This window comes from Triturus cristatus, chromosome 2_2 (genome assembly GCF_964204655.1).
Source record: "Triturus cristatus chromosome 2_2, aTriCri1.1, whole genome shotgun sequence".
NCBI lineage: Eukaryota > Metazoa > Chordata > Amphibia > Caudata > Salamandridae > Triturus > Triturus cristatus.
Window position 1 is genome coordinate 927,313,057 of NC_140582.1, and position 18,884 is coordinate 927,331,940.

The 18,884-nt window shown below is 46.4% G+C and overlaps 1 protein-coding gene and 1 pseudogene across 1 annotated transcript in view; both read left to right on the top strand.

Annotated features, from left to right (window-relative positions):
* Nucleotides 1-12,603, top strand: part of SEPSECS (Sep (O-phosphoserine) tRNA:Sec (selenocysteine) tRNA synthase) — a 208,348-nt gene extending 195,745 nt beyond the window's left edge. The window contains exon 11 of the mRNA XM_085642333.1: nt 11,534-12,603. Within this exon, the coding sequence (XP_085498459.1) occupies nt 11,534-11,855 (322 nt within the window). The 3' untranslated portion in view covers nt 11,856-12,603. The remainder of the gene's footprint in view (nt 1-11,533) is intronic.
* A 1,576-nt stretch (nt 12,604-14,179) lies between these two features.
* Nucleotides 14,180-14,385, top strand: LOC146862964 (U2 spliceosomal RNA; annotated as a pseudogene).
* The last annotated feature ends 4,499 nt before the right edge of the window (nt 14,386-18,884 follow it).

An 18,884-nucleotide genomic window follows, 5' to 3' on the forward strand; every position in this document is an offset into this window, starting at 1 on the left:
AGGCCCCCTTTTCTAGGTCAGAGAGATCACTACAACTCTTCTCATCAATATAGGAATAACGCGGTAAGGTCTTTCGCAGAGGATTACAAACACCGCACTGCACCATCTCACCCTCAGCCTAATTGTTTAATAACTCCAACTCATTATCAGTTCGGTCATCCAAGGTCTTATTTTCAACAGCAGGAGTATCATCCCTGTCCTTCACTTTGTCATCAGGATGATTACCTCTTACCTCTTTATAATCACTATGCAGAACTGACAGACCTAGAAGGAGTGGATTGACTGAATTTATATGGAGTAGAAAACAATGACATTGATAGATCTCAAAAGGTGCCCTCTATTACCATGGAGGACAACCCTAATACTAATTCTGTTACGCATACGTCTCAGGATTTCAATCCAAAGTTTACCCAGAACCCTTTATTACCTATGGATTTATCATCTAATTGCATAATCTTAAATAAAACACAATTTACTCCAAACATAGAACAGAATCCAAATCTCTGTTTCGTTCCTAGTTCCCAGACATGTCTAGGAGAGGGGACATAATCTCAAGTAGCAGTCTTATTTTGGAACATAGCAGGTCAACGCTCTAAGATTACCAATGATATATGGAGGAATTTCGGTCCAAGGTTTGATGTCTTAGCACTTCAAGAGACTTGGACTGTTGAACCGATACACATGGTAGGTTACAAAACTTTCTTTTCTTCTGCCCAACCTTCCGTCTCAGGTAGAGCGAAAGGAGGATTATCAATTTACATTTCAAACCTCCTAAACACAAAGAAAGTAGTCCTCATGAATCTCGATCCAAACATCCAGATTCTTAGGCTGACTTTAAATAATGGGGATAGCTTCATCATAGTGAATTTCTACAATAACCTCCCTGAGGCTGAAACGATTACTGTGGTATCTCAGATGCGGTCCACATTAAAAATCAGAATGACGAAGAAAATAAGTGATGCGGTGACTATCTGGGGGGGGGACTTCAATCTTGGTCCATGCCACTTTATTGATCATAAGAACATATGTGGCATTTTGGATGAATTTGATAATCCAATACCACATTTCAGACACTCAACCTTAGGTAATTACCTAAATGAAACTTTATTTGATCTAGAGTTGGTTCAGGCAAACATCAGGAATGAAAAGAATCAAACTTTGGCTCCCACATTTCATGGGAGAGGGTGTTCAACAACCATAGATTACATTCTAGTTTCACATGTTGAGAGGACTAAAGATGCTGTTTTCACCAGACATTTAGTCCCGCTCAGTGATCATTATCCTCTTAGTATCTCTCTCTCTCTGACTTGCAAACAAAAAAGAGGTTTGGGTACCATTCTATCACAAAATAATTTAGCGCTTACTAGACTGAATGGCTATGCACTTAAATGGGGGAATGTAGAACCTATGGAGGTGACTAAACAAGTGATTGCGAGGGCCAACTCATCCATTATGAGTTGCCTTAACCCACACTCAACCCACTCAGAGGTTATTGCAAGCGTCGGATTAATTGTTACGGCAATCAACGAAGTATTGTGGGTGGAAACAAAACATGCTCCAAAAAAACAGAAAGGTTGGTTTAACCATGATTGCACGGTTGCATATTCTAACTTAAAAACGGCGTTGAGAAAAACAATTAGGGTACCACACGAGATATTAACACTCAGGAAAGCCTATAATCATGTTCTAAGATCCAGGAAAAAAGAACTAAAAACCCAGCTTTGGGAACAATTGCATGAAACCTGTTCCCAAAAAAACATGGCAGCTTTCTGGCAAGTGGTAAAGTCCCCTTTCCTAAATGACAACATACATCAAGCTAAATTAGATCTAGCGATTGAGGAAAAGGAATGGGTTCTATATTTTTCCAAAACTTTCTCGGCAGGTAAGGAGTCATCTGAACTCCAGGACTTAGATTATCTGAATCCTAATTCTCCGAATGAACCATCCTCAATTTACCCTATTGACCTACAGTTCTCTCTGGAACAGACCGCCTCGGCCTTGAATGCAAGCAAGAACGGGAAGGCACCGGGCCCAGACGGTGTTCCTATCGACCTTTTTAAAGACAAAGTGGACCTCTGGATTCCTATTCTAACCAGAGTCCTAAATGCAACTTGCAATATGGGGCTATTACCATCTTGGTCAAAATCCGTACTAGTCCCCATTTTCAAGAAAGGTGATCGGGACTCAGTATCCTGCTATCGCCCAATCTCTCTTTTAGACTCCCTGGGCAAGATGGCAGGTAGAGTCATTTTAGAACAATTGCAAGATTGGGCTGAGAAAACTAGGATCATCTCAGATCTACAGTATGGGTTTCGCCAGGGCCTGGGGACCATCGAGCAGTCCATAAATCTTTCGCTTTTGATTGACAAGTATGTGCATATTAAAAAAGGAGATCTGTATATGGTTTACGTGGACTTGTCAGCCGCGTTTGATTGTGTTTCCCACTCCAAACTCTGGGTAATATTGGCTGACATGGGGGCCCCTTTGAACTTGCTTACATTTGTTAGGGAACTTTATGCTAATGCCACTGCTCGAGTCCGTTATGGGGTGGGGGGGGGGAGTTGACGGACGCATTTCCAGTAGAAAAAGGGGTTAGGCAAGGATGTGTCCTAGCCCCTTTTCTTTTTACATTGTATACAAACGCTCTGGAAAAAGAGATGCTGAAGGGATCCCAGGATCTCCCGATGATAAACAAGCGCCCAATACCTGCACTACTTTATGCAGATGACTCGGTCATATTGGCCCGTACCCCCCGTGAACTTCAAAAAAATCTGAATAGATGCTCCACATTCATGGCGAGTCTTGACCTGAGGATAAATATAAGCAAAACTTTTGTCATGAGGTCAAGTTCCTCCCACACAAATGCAAACAAAATGAGGGGTATCTACCTGAATAATCAAAAAATAGCTTCCACCCATACATACTCTTACTTAGGTATAACAATGGACCATAAATTATCTTGGAAAGCGGCAGTGGAAACTCGAAGATTACTCTTCCTGAGAACAGTCACAGCACTTCTCAACTTCCTTAGGAAATTGGGAAATAGAGCTCCAACTGAAATCATTCAGATCTATAAAGCTAAATGCTTATCAGTGGCTTTATATGGGGCTGGTCTTTGGGGTTTTGCGAATACGGATCCCATCCAGAAAGTTGAAAACTCCTTTTTGAGGTCTCTCCTTTCAGTTCCGGGGAGTACGGGAACTTTCGCTTGTCATCTTGAATTGGGTCTTGTACATGTGGCGGACCTAGCAAAAGTGGAGCCACTTTTGCTATGGCGTAAAATATGGTCATCAGATAAAGCCACCCTCTCGCAGTCGCTCCTGTTGGACTGTCTAGCCCTGGATAACGCTCATAGGTCTAAGTGGCTGCGGCATATTGCAACCTTCCTCCATGATTTGGGCTGGGAGAAGTATTTTTACAATCCTACATCAATATGTGAGGTGCCGAGAAAGATCTTAAAAAAACTAAAGCACTTGCCCATCTGGAGGAGATGAGACTATTGAGCGAAATTAGCAAACCATCTGTTACTCATAGTCTAATGATTCAATCGGTACCAACATTGCAGCCCTATCTCACTCTTAATATGACAAGCTATGAAGCGCTATCTATTGGTAAGACTCAGGATGAATATCTTCCATCGAATAATCGCTTTCCCAGTACAAAACAACTGGGCTAAAATTTTACCTGTTTGTTCTTGTGACCTTATTTCCCCACAATCAACTCTCCACACTGTCCTTTTCTGTACATTTTTTGCAGAAATTAGGAAAAAATTGCTTTGAGGCGCACTGGCCACAGACCATGTCGCCCAGCTTTACTCTTCTTGCAGATGTTGGAGGGAGATCTGTTGGTATTTACAGTAGCTAGTTTCTTGAAATCTATTGTTCATCACCGAAAGACCTTAGATCAAAGAGCTATTGAGTCTACCTAATGTTACAATTCTGATAATTTTAACGTCTTTGGTTGTCTATATAGAAACTTCTTGTAAGATAGAGATTTTTCTTTTAACTTGGAAATAATCTTGTTCCTTTTTATATTTTAAAGAATTGTAATTTTATTGAATGTTTTTATTGTATGCTTTTTATGATTTATAATATAAATCGAAATAAAGTAAGATTGTTTCTAGATTATTCAATCAATCAATCAATCTTATTAGCTTGTATATATAGAACTATATCCAAGAATTCTATTTCCGATTTGCTGATCTTGTGGGTAAATTTTAAATTATATGTATTGTTGTTTAGATGTTCCAACAAGTTTAGGAAAAATCGTTCGCTGCCTGACCAGATGATAAAAATATCATCAATGTAGCGGCCCCAATACATGATGTGTTCCGTGCGTTTAGTGTCCGACAATTTCCATAGGTGTTGTTGTTCAAAAACACCTATGTAAAGATTAGTATAGGACGGTGAGAATTTTGAACCCATGGCAACTCCTATATCTTGTCTGTACCAAGTATCCTGATGTAAAAATACGTTATTCTCCAAAGTCAGACGCGTTAGATCTAACAGCATCTGAGTATGTTCATAGAAAGTGGCATCTCTATGTGAAAGGCATTCTGTTAACGCCTGTATACCCTTTTCCAAGGGTATACAGGTGTATAATGAGCAGACGTCCATTGTGACAAAAGAAAAATCTTGGGTCCATTCTATGTCCGCTAATTTACTCAGAAGATCCCCTGTGTCCCTAATGTAAGAGGGAAGGTTGTGCACTAGGGTTTGTAAAAAGACATCTATCTATGCTCAGTAGGGGAATTAATACCAGAAACTATTGGCCGACCCTGTGGAAAAATGCCTGGCTTATGTATTTTAGGTAAAATATATATACAAGGTGACCTCGGTGTTGGATTAAATAGATATCTGAACTTAACATCTGTGATTTGACCCTTTTCCTGCCAGCCTATGAGTCTAGTATGTATCAAAGATGTAATATCTTTTAGCGGGTTGCCTTTTAGTTTAGTATAAGACTGTTCCCCTATTAGTTGTCTTTCAATTTCTTTAATATAGTCAGCATTTCGCATGATGACTTTTCCCCCCTTATCAGCTTCTTTAAAAATCACGTCTGGATGGGCTGCTAATTTCTTCAGAGCTTTATTTTCTTCTTTGGTTAGGTTGTAGTTTATATGGCCATGGTTTGTATGGTATCTGTCCTCTAGTTTGTATAGGTCAGATGTCACCGCCTTGTAAAAGGTGTCAACCAAGTTGTCTGATTGCAATGTTGGAGTGAAAATAGATTTACGCTTAAGGCCACCGTCCACATTTAGATCTGGCATGATATCTAGGTCTAAAAGAACATCAGTCATGGATGGTGGTATATTGGAGCAATCATATAAAGATAACAACAAATGTATGTCCTATATTTCTTTTATTGTTTTGTTACAAGGTATAGAGATGGAATTCCTAAAATACACAGGTACAGGTTGATTTTCAAAGAATTTTTTCCATTTTAATTGACGAACAAATTTAAACAGATTCACATGTATACCCGTGAAATCTGGTAACTTAGTGGGACAAAAGCTTAAGCCCTTACTAAGTACATTTGTGCCATTTTTAGAAAGAACAAGATCAGACAAATTCACAATAGAAATATTTCCGTAACATTGTTGGTACATAATGTTTACCCTAGCTCACGAGATGGACTCAGTTCTTCAGATTCCGTGATACTGATCTGATGGTGGCCCCTGCCCTTACGTTTGTGTTTTGACCTCCCCCTCCTAGTTTTCTTGTGGTTTGTTGGCCATAATTGGTCCGATTGTCCTTCCGAAATCTTGCCATCTCCTCTAAAAAGAAGAGTTCGCTGTGGATGATGAACCTGTAGTTGGAGATTCCATATCATCCTCATTAGTAATTTCACTGTGTATGCTGGAGACATCCGATTCACTAGTGGATGGCATAACTGTTGGTATACTGTTGTTCTTGATAGGCACAGTCTGTTTTGGTTGGGTATCATCAAATCTTTTAGCAAAAGTGAAAACTCTTCCACTTTTATAGTCCTTTTCATCTCTTTTTTGTTTTCTCATTTTCTTCTCCTTGAGCCTGCTCCAAAAGATCTTCAAGTGGATCCCCACCGAGTCCAGAAAGATGGTTACCCTTACACTCATCAGAAGCAAAATCAACTACGGCAACGCTCTGTACACCTGCATCACCAAGAAACTCCTCAAGAAACTGCAGAACATTCAGAACGTCTCCGCTAGACTCATCCTCAACATCCCCTGCCGCAGCCACATTACCGGCCACCTGAGACACGCCTACAAAGCCTTACACGAAGCAGGGCCTGTGTACCTCGACCACTGCCTTGCATTCCATGCACCCACCAGAGACCTCTGCTCTTTCCAACTGGCTCTGGCTACTGTCCCACGTATCTGCAAGACCACAGCTGGAAGAAGATCCTTCTCCTACCTCGCAGCAAAGACCTGGAACACCCTGCCTCTCCATCTCAGGCAATCACGGTCACTGCCTCAATTCAGGAATGACCTCAAGAACTGGCTTTTCGACTGAACCACGGCTCCTTCGTCGGGCCAGCAGCTTTGTGCCTGTCCCCCCGGCACCTTGAGACCCTTACGTGTGAGCAGTCACACTTTACAAGCCACCTGATTGATTGATTAATTCTGTGTGCAGTCTGGCCCCTTGCACTTAGAGTTTTCATTTGCTCTCGGCCTCTTGGACTTTTTTCCCCTTCCTGGTTTTGTTCTGGTTTTTCTTTTCACTTCTCCTTCCTTTGCACGTGCTGCCCTTTCCCTCCAGAGGTATTGAGTGGTTTGGGTTTTCTGGTCCAAGTCTCAAATTTGTACGCTTGCTTGGCCTATTCTTCTTTTTTTTTTTCTTTTTTACTTGCGAGTCTCCCTTTTCAGTTGGGACTGATTGTGTGGCCACTGTGTTAGTAGTTTGCTCTGTCAATCAGGGATTTGTAAAGCGCGCTACTCACCTGTGTGGGTCTCAAGGTGCGGGGGAGGTGCAGCTCCGATTCAGCCAAAGAGCCAGGTCTTGAGGCTCTTTCTGAAGGTGTGCAGAGTGGGAGAACGTCTGAGGTTGAGTGGGAGCTCCTTCCAGGTTTTTGCCACAATGTAGGAGTAGGCTCTTCTGCCTGCTCTGGCTCTGCAGATTTGCGGGGTTTCGGTGAGGGCATGGGTGGCAGACCAGAGGTTTCTCTTGGGTACGTGAAAGGAGACTCTTTCGTTTAGGTATTGGGGTCCGATGTCGTGTAGGGATTTGTAGGTGTGAGTGAATCGCTTGAAAGTTACTCTCTTCTTAACGGGGAGCCAGTGGAGGTCTCGTTGATGCTGGGTGAAGTGGTCATGTTGTGAGATGCCGAGGACGAGTTTGGCAGCGGTGTTCTGGATGGTATGGAGTTTTCAGAACAGGGATTTGTTGATTCTGGCGTAGATGGCGTTTCCGTAGTCCACTTTGCTGGTTATGAGTGCGTGTGTGACGTTTTTTCTGGATTTGGGGGGGATCCATCTGAAGGTCTTACGGAGGGCGTTGAAGCACGTGGAGGAGACGGTGTTGATCTGTCGGGTTATGCTGAGGTAGGAGTCGAGTATAATGCGGAGGTTGTGGGTGTGGTTCATAAGTGTGGGGGGGGTTGCCGGATGGAGTTGGGCCACCAGGTGTTGTCCCATGCTGATGGGGTGGGTCCGAGGATGAGGACTTCTGTCTTCTCCGAGTTGAGCTTCAGACAGCTGCTGCTCATCCAGGAAGCAATGTCTTTCAGTCCTCCCTGGGAGCTGAATCTGGTGGTGTGGGGTTCCTTTATGAGGGACAGGATGAGCTGGGTGTCATCAGCGTAAGATACTTTGAAGAGTCCATGATGTTTGACGATGGTGGCGAGGGGAGTCATGTAGATGTTGAAGAGCGTGGGGCTGAGCGATGATCCCTGGGATACTCCACATCTGATCTCTGTGGATTTGGAGAGGAAAGGCGGGAGTCTGATTCTTTGGGCTTGGCTGGTGAGGAAAGAACTGATCCAGTCGAGGGCGGTTCCCTGTATTCCGGCGTCAGGGAGTCTGGCGGTGAAGGTGCGGTGGGAGACTGTGTCCAAGGCTGCAGAGAGGTCCAGTAGGATGAGGGCTGCCGTGTGGCCCTAGTCAAGGAGTGTGTGGATGTAGTCTGTGGCGGCTAGGATGGCGGTCTCGGTGCTGTGGTTGCTGCGGAACCGGCATTGGGAAGAGTCGAGGATGGAGTTGGCTTTGCTGAAGTTTGTGAGCTTGATTTTGACGATCTACTCTCTGACTTTGGCCGCGAATTGGAGGAGAGAGATGGGTCTGTAGTTTTTTAAGTCTGTCGAGTCTGTATGAGTTACTTCTGAGTATACTGGTTTGAGTTTGACCAGCATGATTATTGCTCCTTTTTCTGCTTGCTTTTTCCCCCTTAAGGCAGTAACTGTGACGAGGAAGAGGGACGAAAGGGTAACTCTCTGATTATTTATCTTTAATCTTCATTACACCAAGTCCTGTTCCTTCTTGCCACAGTCCTACTTCCCTACTCCACCATTCCTCCCCCATCGTAACTCCACACCCCCGCCCACCTTTACTGGTGGTTTCAGTGTTATTGATCTGGTGGTTTCTGCCTGTTTTATGACTTTCTGTGGGAAGTTCACCCTGTCATATTTGTCCCCGTTACAAGGGTTGATAGGAAAGAGGCCGAGGCAGCTAAAGATTATTGACAATGTTTTTGTAGGATTAGGCCACTAAGGAGCTTGTCTGAGCAGGGTCACCCCGATAAGTATGTACCTCGAAGAGGGCTCCTTGTAAAGTTGATAAATAATCATGGCAGCTACGTTAGTCATCTTTGAGTTTGAAAAGCTAGTTCATTTCAAAATTGATCCAAGCCTGTTAACATTGGCGGGGAGATTGTTTTAGTTTTCTCTGGTGCCACATCGTAGGAGACTGCCTCGTATGCAAAGCTAGAGCCTTGCCACCCGTGCCATGTTTTTATGAACTTGAATATAGTTAATGAGATGGCCTGAATCACCTGTTTTCACTGAACGTTGTGCTCCTTGAGCTAGCACCAGTTTGGTAATTTCTGCAACAATACAGTTATCTCCTCCAGTCTTCTTTTTGGGCTCTCTGTCATGTGAAAAGGAGCCATGACTCAAGAGACAGTGTCTCAAGTTGTTCAGGATGCCCCTCTCCACCCTCAACAATGGGAATGCATAGCGTATTAGGCGGTGCGGGTCTGCATATATGGTTTATGCCATTCTGTTCTTTCATGTGCATTAATTCTAAACATAGGTATTTTAAGCAGACCCAGAGGACCGTCTTATTGCATCGGCTCTTCGAATGAAGCTATGAAAATCTAGAACTTGACTATGATTCATGTTCAGAAGACCCAGAAGATGACGCTCTACTGTAGCAAATCACAGGGTTTGACCTTTGCACTGAATTAATGTTTGCCTCAAACTGTTTTTATTATTACACTTGCTCCCAATAGCATGTTTATTGGCCCACATTTATTTCACTAGGGTGGTGTAAATATATATGGGTATATTTATATGGTATATATGCGTATGTGCAGAGTGGGTTGTGCTATTTATTACCTCTGTTGAACGTGGGGAGGGTGCTATGATTCATGAGACAGTTTGTGTCATGTTGTCCCTGTCCTTCCTCAACAATGATAATAAATAACATATCTGATTTATGCTAGCTGTTCTCTCATATGTATTCGTTATACATACAGTTATTAAAGCAGTTCCAGAACACACTCTCCTTACAGCAGTGAAACACTGAAGAGCAAGAGGTTGTACCTGAGGAATCTCCTCTATACTGTGGGAAGGACATGGGATTTGACGTGTGCACTCTAGTAATATCTGAATCCGAGTTTGTGAGAAATTGGGTTGTTGTTTGAGGTGGATGTGGACCCTTTTCAAACAGCCGCATTCCTTTTCAGGGATAACCACAAAAAGTCACTAAATTAACCTGTGCTGAACTCTGGTAGCTTGGCGCAAAATTACTCTGGCTGAACTTGGATGCAAGGTTTAAAATACTTATGCAGCACACAAACAGTAATAAGGTAAAAACACAACAAGAAATACCCCAGACTCATTTACAAAAATAAAGTAAACAGTAATAAATTATTTGATGCCAAAACAATAAAAATCCAATCGGTAGAACCGGGGATATCAAATTTCAGAGGGGAAACATCCGGAACACCGAGGCCAGAGCCACGATTTCTGGAAGCCCGCAAGCCGTATGACTTTGCCTTAACCACGCACATGCGTGGTTAAGGCAAATTTGATCTAGTGTTTGGGTAGAGAGGCGCGTCGGAAAGCGAACAGGACTGGTAAGAGGGCTTTGGAGACGTTTTTAGAGGGTGACGGGTTCGGGGTAGTTTTTAGGGGGTGGGAGGGTTAGGGGTAGTTTTAAGGGGGTTCAGGGTAGTTTTTAGGCGGTTCAGGGTAGTTTTTAGGCGGTGGGCAGTACAGGGTCGTTTTTAGGGGGTGGGGGAGTACAGGGAAGTTTTTAGATGGTGGGGGGGTCGGGGTAGTTTTTAGGGGGTGGGGAAGGTTCAGGATAGTTTTTATGGGGTGGGGATGTTTCTGGGTAGTTTTTAGGGGGTGGTGTTAAGGGTAGTTTTTAGGGGGTGAGGGTTCAGGTAGTTTTTATGGGGTGGGAGGGGATTGGGGTATTTTTTAGTGGGTAGGGGTGTTCAGGGTAGTTTTTAGGAGGCTGGGGTGTATCTAGGGCTTAAGGGGAGAGGGAGGGGGATGGTAACATTAGCCATGGATAGCTGTTTACCATGCATACCTTTAGCACAAACCTTTGTGGTAAAGGAATGCGTGGTAAAGCAATTTGTGGTTAAGACGTGGTCGTTGTAGAGACCGCGTTGTAAAGGTAGGCGTTGTAGAGGAACTCGTTGTTCCGGCATACAGCCATTTTTAAAGATGTAAGGTAAGTATAGCAGCTAAAAGCACAAAGCGCCACTCGCTTCTATATGGTCATGCAAGACCAAGTGAAAGTCACAAGTTCAGGCCGATCACAAGGGCGTGCAGGCCGGATACAGGGACCAGGTTAGTCCTTTTAAAAAAAAAAAAAAAAAGTTAACTTCTCAATATCTGTCACGAAGAGTCCATCGAGTTTGTGGTGGAGGGGGTTGCGATGGGCAGGGAGAGCGTTGTGGATGGTCATGACTGTAGCGTGAAGAGCAGGGCTGAGGTTCTACAAATAGGTGTTATTCTTACCCAATTAGTACCACTAAAATTACCGACCCTAGAAGGTTGAAGGTTTGGTAAGGCCTAAACGGAATTGAAGCCTGTAACTTTCTGAGCCATTTATCTATAAAGTAACATTATTCAAAGTTACTCCTATGCTTTTTTTCTGTGTTCAGTATTACCTGGTTGAGCCTATAGATGTGTTGTGGTCGCAAGGCAAGCCTCGTGTTTACCTTAATATGCTATAGAAAATACCTGCATAATCTTCCATTTTATTAACGCTGTACGTATCCGTTCACCTACAGGCTCTTGTATTTTTCTTGAATATTGCTGCTATGATAACTTGGCATTGCCTCATAATTAATTGTACATATTCTCGTTTCCTCCGCAGAGTCGTGCCTCGTGAGTCCGTGCAGACCGTGAGCGGACATACCTTCACCGGCTTCATGTCTCACACCGATCACTACCCCTGCGCGTACCTCAACGCCGCCTCCGCCGTCGGAATGAAGAGACACGACGTGGATTTATTCTCCAAAAGACTCGAGCGGTGCCTCAGGGACTTACGGAAGGAGAGAAATTCCGCAGGAAATGTACTTGCAAGTGGAAATGCTGAACAGACTACAGAATTGCACATGGGGGAATTATCGGAAAGCTTACAAGATGTTTTACCAGCGGAAACAACGGACGAGCTCTCCTCTGCCGGAGCCCTGTAAAATCCCTGCATCCGCGTCACCGAGTGCACAATTCAAGAGCATTAGTCTGTGGAAACGGCCAGCAGAGGGGGTGGACGGCGCGGCCTTCTGACACGGATGGGTTTGAATCTCGCCACTTTGGGGTCGGTCATGAGTATTGCACTGCTGGCCGCATGTGTGAAATTACTATTAATTTTTTTAAATCTCAGTGCAGTTGCCAATAGATATGATGGTTGCTTAAATGAAAGTGGCGTTACAAATGTCTCGGTAGTTTCGGATTGAGTGCATTTAGCCTGTCTGTATTACCCTCTTACCCACCTCACCGGGATTGCAGTACACTGGTAGGTAGTTTGATGAACTACGACAGCTGTGCAAAAATTACGATTCCACTTCTTTAGTTCGCCAGTTTTAATCCCTAAATCCTCTCAAGCAACAAGAGGTAGGTCTCTCCATAGTAGGCACTGTGCGTGCGTTTCGCTTAAAAAATGACTGCATAAAAACTTTAAAAAATATATTTTTTAATTTTCAGTGCAAGTATCCCTGGCTGTTGGTGAAGGCAGTAAAGAAGTTGAGCGGTGCGACTAATAATCAACAGAGCATGTACCCTGACAGCAGCTTTCCACCTTGTAGGACTCGGCTAGAGAGAGTAGTCCTAGAAAGAGCATCTTTGGAATGATAGATGTCTGTAAATGCCATGGCCGCCCCATGCTCGAAGAAAGCGGAAAAGGCTGGGCAGTGCAATCTGTACAATAAAGACTTTCAACAAACCGATCCAGTATTACTCTTCTGTTTGGGCCCCTGTAAAAAGGCACTCAATGGGAGTGTTAATCAAATTAACTAACCGTAACCTGTTCTCATCAGGAAGGAATTAAAAAATATATATCCATAGCAGCCCATGAGCCACAGTTGTCAAAGTTGTATCAGTTAAACCATTGAGCTCCCCAGGAATTATTTCCCCTTTTTGATCAGGCCGGACATATTGTGACAGAACTTTAATTCATATTCGGGGCATTATGCGATTATGAGGCCGCTGCGTTTTTTGCATTATTTTGGACCTGCTGCATTTACCCAAATAAACCATAATCTGCTGCATAATCAGCAGATTTTAACAGAATAAAAATTGTTTCTAGCTCAAGCGATTCAAAAGTTACGAAAATCGCAGTGACGTGTTGCCGCGCAGTGGAAGGTTCTTTGCAAAGGTTGACTGGTCACCTTTCTGTTGTGTATTGCTATGTTTGGATGTAAATCTGAGGTGCAACCAATGCCCAGGCAGTCTTAACTAGTGTAACAAGCATTGATAAATGCATTAGGTTTCACCTGTAGGAATAAAAATAAGTTAAAAGTTGTGGGGGCAGTGTATGGGTGCAGGGGGAATGATGTGAGTGCTCTCTGTGCAAGGTGAGTGGGGCATAAATGAAAGTTGATAAGTGAGTGCAGGGTGAAAGGGCCTTAATGCCTGGTGATTGATGTGTGTTCAGTGCAGAATGAAAATTATGTGAGTGTACAGGGTGAGAGGTGTTACCTTGTACAAGGTAAGAGGTGTGCGAGTATAGGGTGAGTGGTATGTTAATAATACAAGTGCATGATGAGCATTTGAGTTCAGGGTGATAGATGTGGGTGGAGGGAGAGAGCAATGTGAGTGCTGGGTGAGAGGTATGCCAAAGGTGTGTGAGTGCAGAGTCAGCACTGTGTGAGTGGTGAGTGGGCAGTATCTGACTGCCAGCGCAATGTCAGGGTGACTGTGCAGAGTAAATGGCGGGTGAGTGTGTAGGGTGAGCGGTATCTGAGAGTAGGTTGAGGAAAATAAGGGATCAGAACGAGGTAGAATAGGTTGAAATGTGTACATGCTTCACAGAAGCATTTGTCGGTACATACAACCTCCAAGCGTTTAGAAGGCTTCAACTGTAACTATGTGACTGGAGAGCACATCCCCTGAGCAATCACTGGAGATCCTGGGGTACTCTATGTGAAACCCAGGGGGAGGCTGAATGGGTTCTCTGTAGCTCCCTTAAACAGATCCATGGTTTTTAGTCATGTGTTCTGGGATTTGAAGTGTCACATGTCTCCATACAGCTATGGCCTACAATTCCCAGGGTGCTCCGATACCACTAATGGCGAACGGCGTGTGATGACGCATGTGGCAAGGAGACAGCTGGCAGCTGTGCTGCAGGTAAGCCCCTGAGGCATCAGCGCATTGGTGCATTGTGCCTGCAGAACTTTGCACAGATAACCAGAGAGCGAGTGTCTTAGGTCTTTGTGTTACAAGTATTGCCCTCTGGTTACCCTGCCGCCATTCGACAAAGTGCTGCCCGTGGTCTGTGCCTGTGCAATCTGTGTCCAGAATAGCCTCTTCTCGACCTTTTGGCTAAGATCAAGTGTAGTATCTATTCTTATCAGTTTGAAAGCGTAATTTTTGCGCTAGTAAAACCTGATTTTGAACAGTATTATGACTTTGACTTTTGAAGTGAGTAAATTAGCTTTATGCTAATTTATGCACATTTTGCATTCGGCCCACCGCCATCTTGACCGAGCAGGAGGAGGGGCACCAACGTGCTGCTGTCTGTTTGTTCCCTAGGAACACAAAATAGAACCCCCAAGGACCTGTGGTCAGCTTTAGAGCACCGGTAACGTTGCGCTCCCTACAACTCTCTTTCCTGACGTTTGGGTGGACTAATGCTGGAGGCCTAAAACACCTCCTAACACCCTTCACAGGCCTGTACTTCACCCAGACCTCTGGCAAGGGGATACATGCTTAGGTGGCAACACCTATAATCCTGCTTGAGCTCTAGGGTGTGACTGGACAGTGTTTCTTGCACTGCAGACTATTTTGGGCTGCTGGGAGACACCTCATGTACCCAGGCAGAAGATCCAAGGTGAAAGCGGTAAAGCGGCGGTAACCCCAAAAATTACTGGTAAGACCCAAATCCCCCAAAATGGGAGACGATAGGGACAGTAGCGCCCCAGTGACCATCCCAGACGACATCCCCCACCGGATGCCCAGAAGCCCAACCCCCAGCCCGCTGGGGTGGGAAGCAAGGCGGCAAGTAAGACTGCACCTGCAGAACCAAGCACCAGCGCTGGGAAGGCTGCTGCCCCGAAGGACCCAGGGCCAAAGGCAGGTGCACCTGAAAACTCCAATGCTGCCAAACCAGGGAGCGGGGGAAAGGGCGACTCAGGGACCAGGCAAGGGACACCCCCGAACCCTTCAATGGGTACAATGTCTCCCACCGGTACGCCCATGTCATGCGGTGGGAGGTGAAATACAAGGAATTTCCCAGACTGGACAGGGTCTTGTTCTGGAACAAGGTCCTCAAACCAGCAGGGGTACCCGTGGCGGAGGTGCTGAGCTGCCAGGCGTCCTCGGCAGGCATGATTTTCCTCCTCAGCTTTATCACCCAGGCCCTCTTCAGGGAGTACTGGGACTTCTACCAGGGGAAGTAGGAGACACCCTACAGCATCTTCAGCCTGACAACAGGATGGGCGCCAGCGACCATGGAGAAGAGGGTAACGGTTGAGATGAACAACCCCTGCATCCCAGACAGAGACATTGCGTCGCTTCTCCAGGGGTACGGCACCATCATGAACGGACCCACCAAGGTCAGAGACGTTAACGGATTGTGGAACACGACCTGGCGAGCAACCATCAACTTCCACAAAGACCCTGCAGGGAGAGACGGACTGAAACACCCACCAGCAAGCTTCTACCTAGGAGCCGACGAGGGGAGGATCGGGTACCTGGGACAACCTTTTACCTGCAGGAAGTACAAGGCTGTGGGTCACTTTGGAAAAGACTGCCCGAAGAAGGTCTACAGGATCTGCAAACGAAGTTGGCACAACACAACCCAGTGCACCGGCAAGAAGATGTGCAACTTCTGTGGAGGAGAAGGCCACACCTACTACCAGTGCTCCAAATCCGACAAGCCAAAGACGTACGCAGCGGGAGGCCCCCCAACCACAAGGGGCACCAGACCAATGGTGGACCCATCTGCCAGCGCCAAGATAAAAGACCTCCTGTAGACCGACAGGAACAAAGCGGACAAGACACCGGAACCAACCAGGAAGGTCGAGCAGAAGGACCTAGCCCTGAAGATGACGCCACCCCAAGGATCAGGCCCAGCACAAGCCCAAGAGGGACCCGCCGCGGAACCCACTACAGTGGAGGAACCACCACCCCCAATGGAGGAGGAACAAGCAACGGGACCCCAGTGCCCCAATGGAGACCCCAAGGAAGGAGCATCAGACGCCCATCCAACGGAGAACCAGAGGGACCTAAACCCAGAACCGGGTGTCAAGACAGGAGGGTAAGAAGAGGCGAAGGCCCCAGCCAAGGCAAAGGGTGACAAGAAGAAAAAGAACAAGAAGTCCCAGCCGGAAGACAGCGGCGACAGCAGCGAAGAGGACAAGCTGGTTTGAATGGTCCCAGACCAGGTCTCGGAGGCTGTGGGACGAAGGAAAAAAGGAGAAGGAAGAGAAAGAGATGACAAGGAGGCCGACCAGGCCAGGAGGAGGGACGGGGTCACACCAACACCGACCAACAGCAAGGCCACTCCTGACACCAGCAAAGGGGGTACAGGAGGCCAGACCCACCCCCTGAACACCAGGAAAAGAGTGATGCTCAGGAAAGATGACTTCTACACCTGGAACAAGATCATTAAAGCCCAGGAACACAAGGAGATAGAGGGCGACTACATCACAGTGGATACCGGGACAGAAGACAGTGAAATGAAGGACGACAGAGACCCCCGACCAACTCCGTAGAAGCTGTCAGACAGGACCTGAAGAGGCTGCACCGGACGCTGGAGCAGTGGAGGACGAGGATGACTAAGTGGGACAAGACGAGTGCGTCGAAGTCCCAGAGGCCACGGTGGAGATCTCCATCAAGATTCCAGAGACGTCCGCACCAGAGACAGAGGGCCTACAGGCGGTTCAGCACCCAGCGGTCTAGTAACCCCCTACAGAAAGGTTCAGAAACTAGACACTGACTGCAAGCGCTGAGACAATGGCTATATCATTGTTCACCCTAAACGTCAGGAGTGTGAAGGATCAGGTTAGGTGGGTTGGCACATTGCGCTTCCTGGCCGCCCAGAACCGAGATATCTACTTTCTGCAGGAATGCGGAATTTGTATGCCCAGTTTGTACAGCCAGCTTGAACGGCAGTGGATGCACGGGCTATCTTTTTGGTCTGGAGGTAACGATTGCAAATCATCTGGAGTGGCCATTCTAATCAAGGGGAAGCATTTCACTTTGGACAAGGTCACTGAGCAGGTCAAGTGCAGAGTGCTGGTCGTGGACGGCTCGTGGGCCGGTGAGCTCGTTAGGCTGATCAATGTCTATGCCCTCACAGAGAAGAATGAACGACTTTAGATGTTCAGGGTGCTCAGGATGCAACTCATGACCTCTAGAACCATTCTGATGGGGTGGTGATTTCAACTGCATAGTAGAGTTGGATGGATGCACTGGGTCAGGCTCTGCAGGGATGGATGCAACGTCCAGGCTGTTGGTGGAGATGATAGGTGAGGCGTCCCTCCAGGATGTCATTGGGAGCATGGGGCCGAATGCCAGGAACTTTTCCTGGAGTAGGCCGGACGGATCTGTGCGTTCACGGATCGACTTCCTTTTCACTTCCCCAACAGTAAAGCCTGGGCAAAGCTCAATGGTCGCTGTCCACTTCTCCGACTACAAAGCAGTCAGTTTTGAGGGGGAACTTATAGGGAAGTTCCCCTCTGGCCCAGCATTGTGGAAGCAGAACTGCTCTTAGTTTAAAAACGAGGAGTTAGTAGTGAACCTCAGAACCTTGTATGTAAAGTGGAGGGACATGAAGGACCTCTTTCACTCCACCAACGAGTGGTAGAAATGGGTGAAGGACAGGTTCCGGAGCTTCTTCCAGGATGCAAGCAGAGCTGCTGCATGGGAAAAGAAGTTGTTGTTCAGGAAGCTGCAGAGCAAACTGCAGCAACTTTACAAACTCGAGCTCAGGGGATGGGACGTGGATGACGACCTGAAGGAAACCCGAAAAGGGCTCACAGAGCTCTTTAGGGAAGTATCCGAGAAAATCATCTTCCGGACCAGAACCGAGAACCTCGAGAAGGACGTGAAATGCAACTCCTTCTTCTTTTAGAAACTTCACTTAGCCCACACACCGCTGGTAGAGCTTCGGGACTCGGAGGGCAACCTCCAAAGTGAAAAAGAGGAAGTCATGAGAGTCGTAACCGACTTTTATGGCAAACTCTACTCACCAAAGTTGTCAGAGAGAACCCAGGTGGATAGTTTCCTGGAGGGCATCTCAAAGGCACTGGGTCCAGAAGAGAGAGAGGGCCTGAACATGCCCTTCACCCTGGAAGATCTGCACTTGTCCGCCAAGACCTCCAAGAGAGGCAAGACACCCAGGAATGGCGTCTCCCAGTGGAACTTTGTCAAACTGTGGGACCTAATTGGGTCGGACTTGCTGGAGCTCAGCGAGAAGATGGTTGGCAAGAGCAGTATGCCGCAATCCCTGAGAGAGGGTATGATAACACTCTTGTACAAACGGAAGGGAGAGAGAGAAGACCTCAAGAACTGGAGGCCCATCTCTCTCCTCAATGTGGACTACAAGATTCTCGCGAAGGTGATGGCCAACTGCCTAAAGAAAGTGATAGCAAAGATAGTTCACCCTGACCAGTCCTATGGGATACCGGATCGGCAAATTGTGCACAGCCTGGCCCTGGTCCAGGACACGATCGAGTACGTCAAGGGCCGAAAGGTCCCGATGGCCTGGGTCAGCCTGGACCAGGAAAATGCGTTTGACCGCGTTTCCCATGAGTTCATGGACCAGACACTCGGAGCGCTTGGACTGGGAGACTTCTTCTGCGATGTGGTGACCACAATGTATAGACACATCTCCAGCACGGCGTTGGTGAATGGCTGGGGAACCGACCCGTTCCCCGTCCTGTCGAGGGTGAGGCAGGGCTGCCTGCTTTCCCCCCTCCTGTTCATCTGCATCATTGAGCTCCTCGTCAAACGTATCCGACAGAACAAGAAACGAGTGAAGGCACCAGGAAGCAGGTGACAAG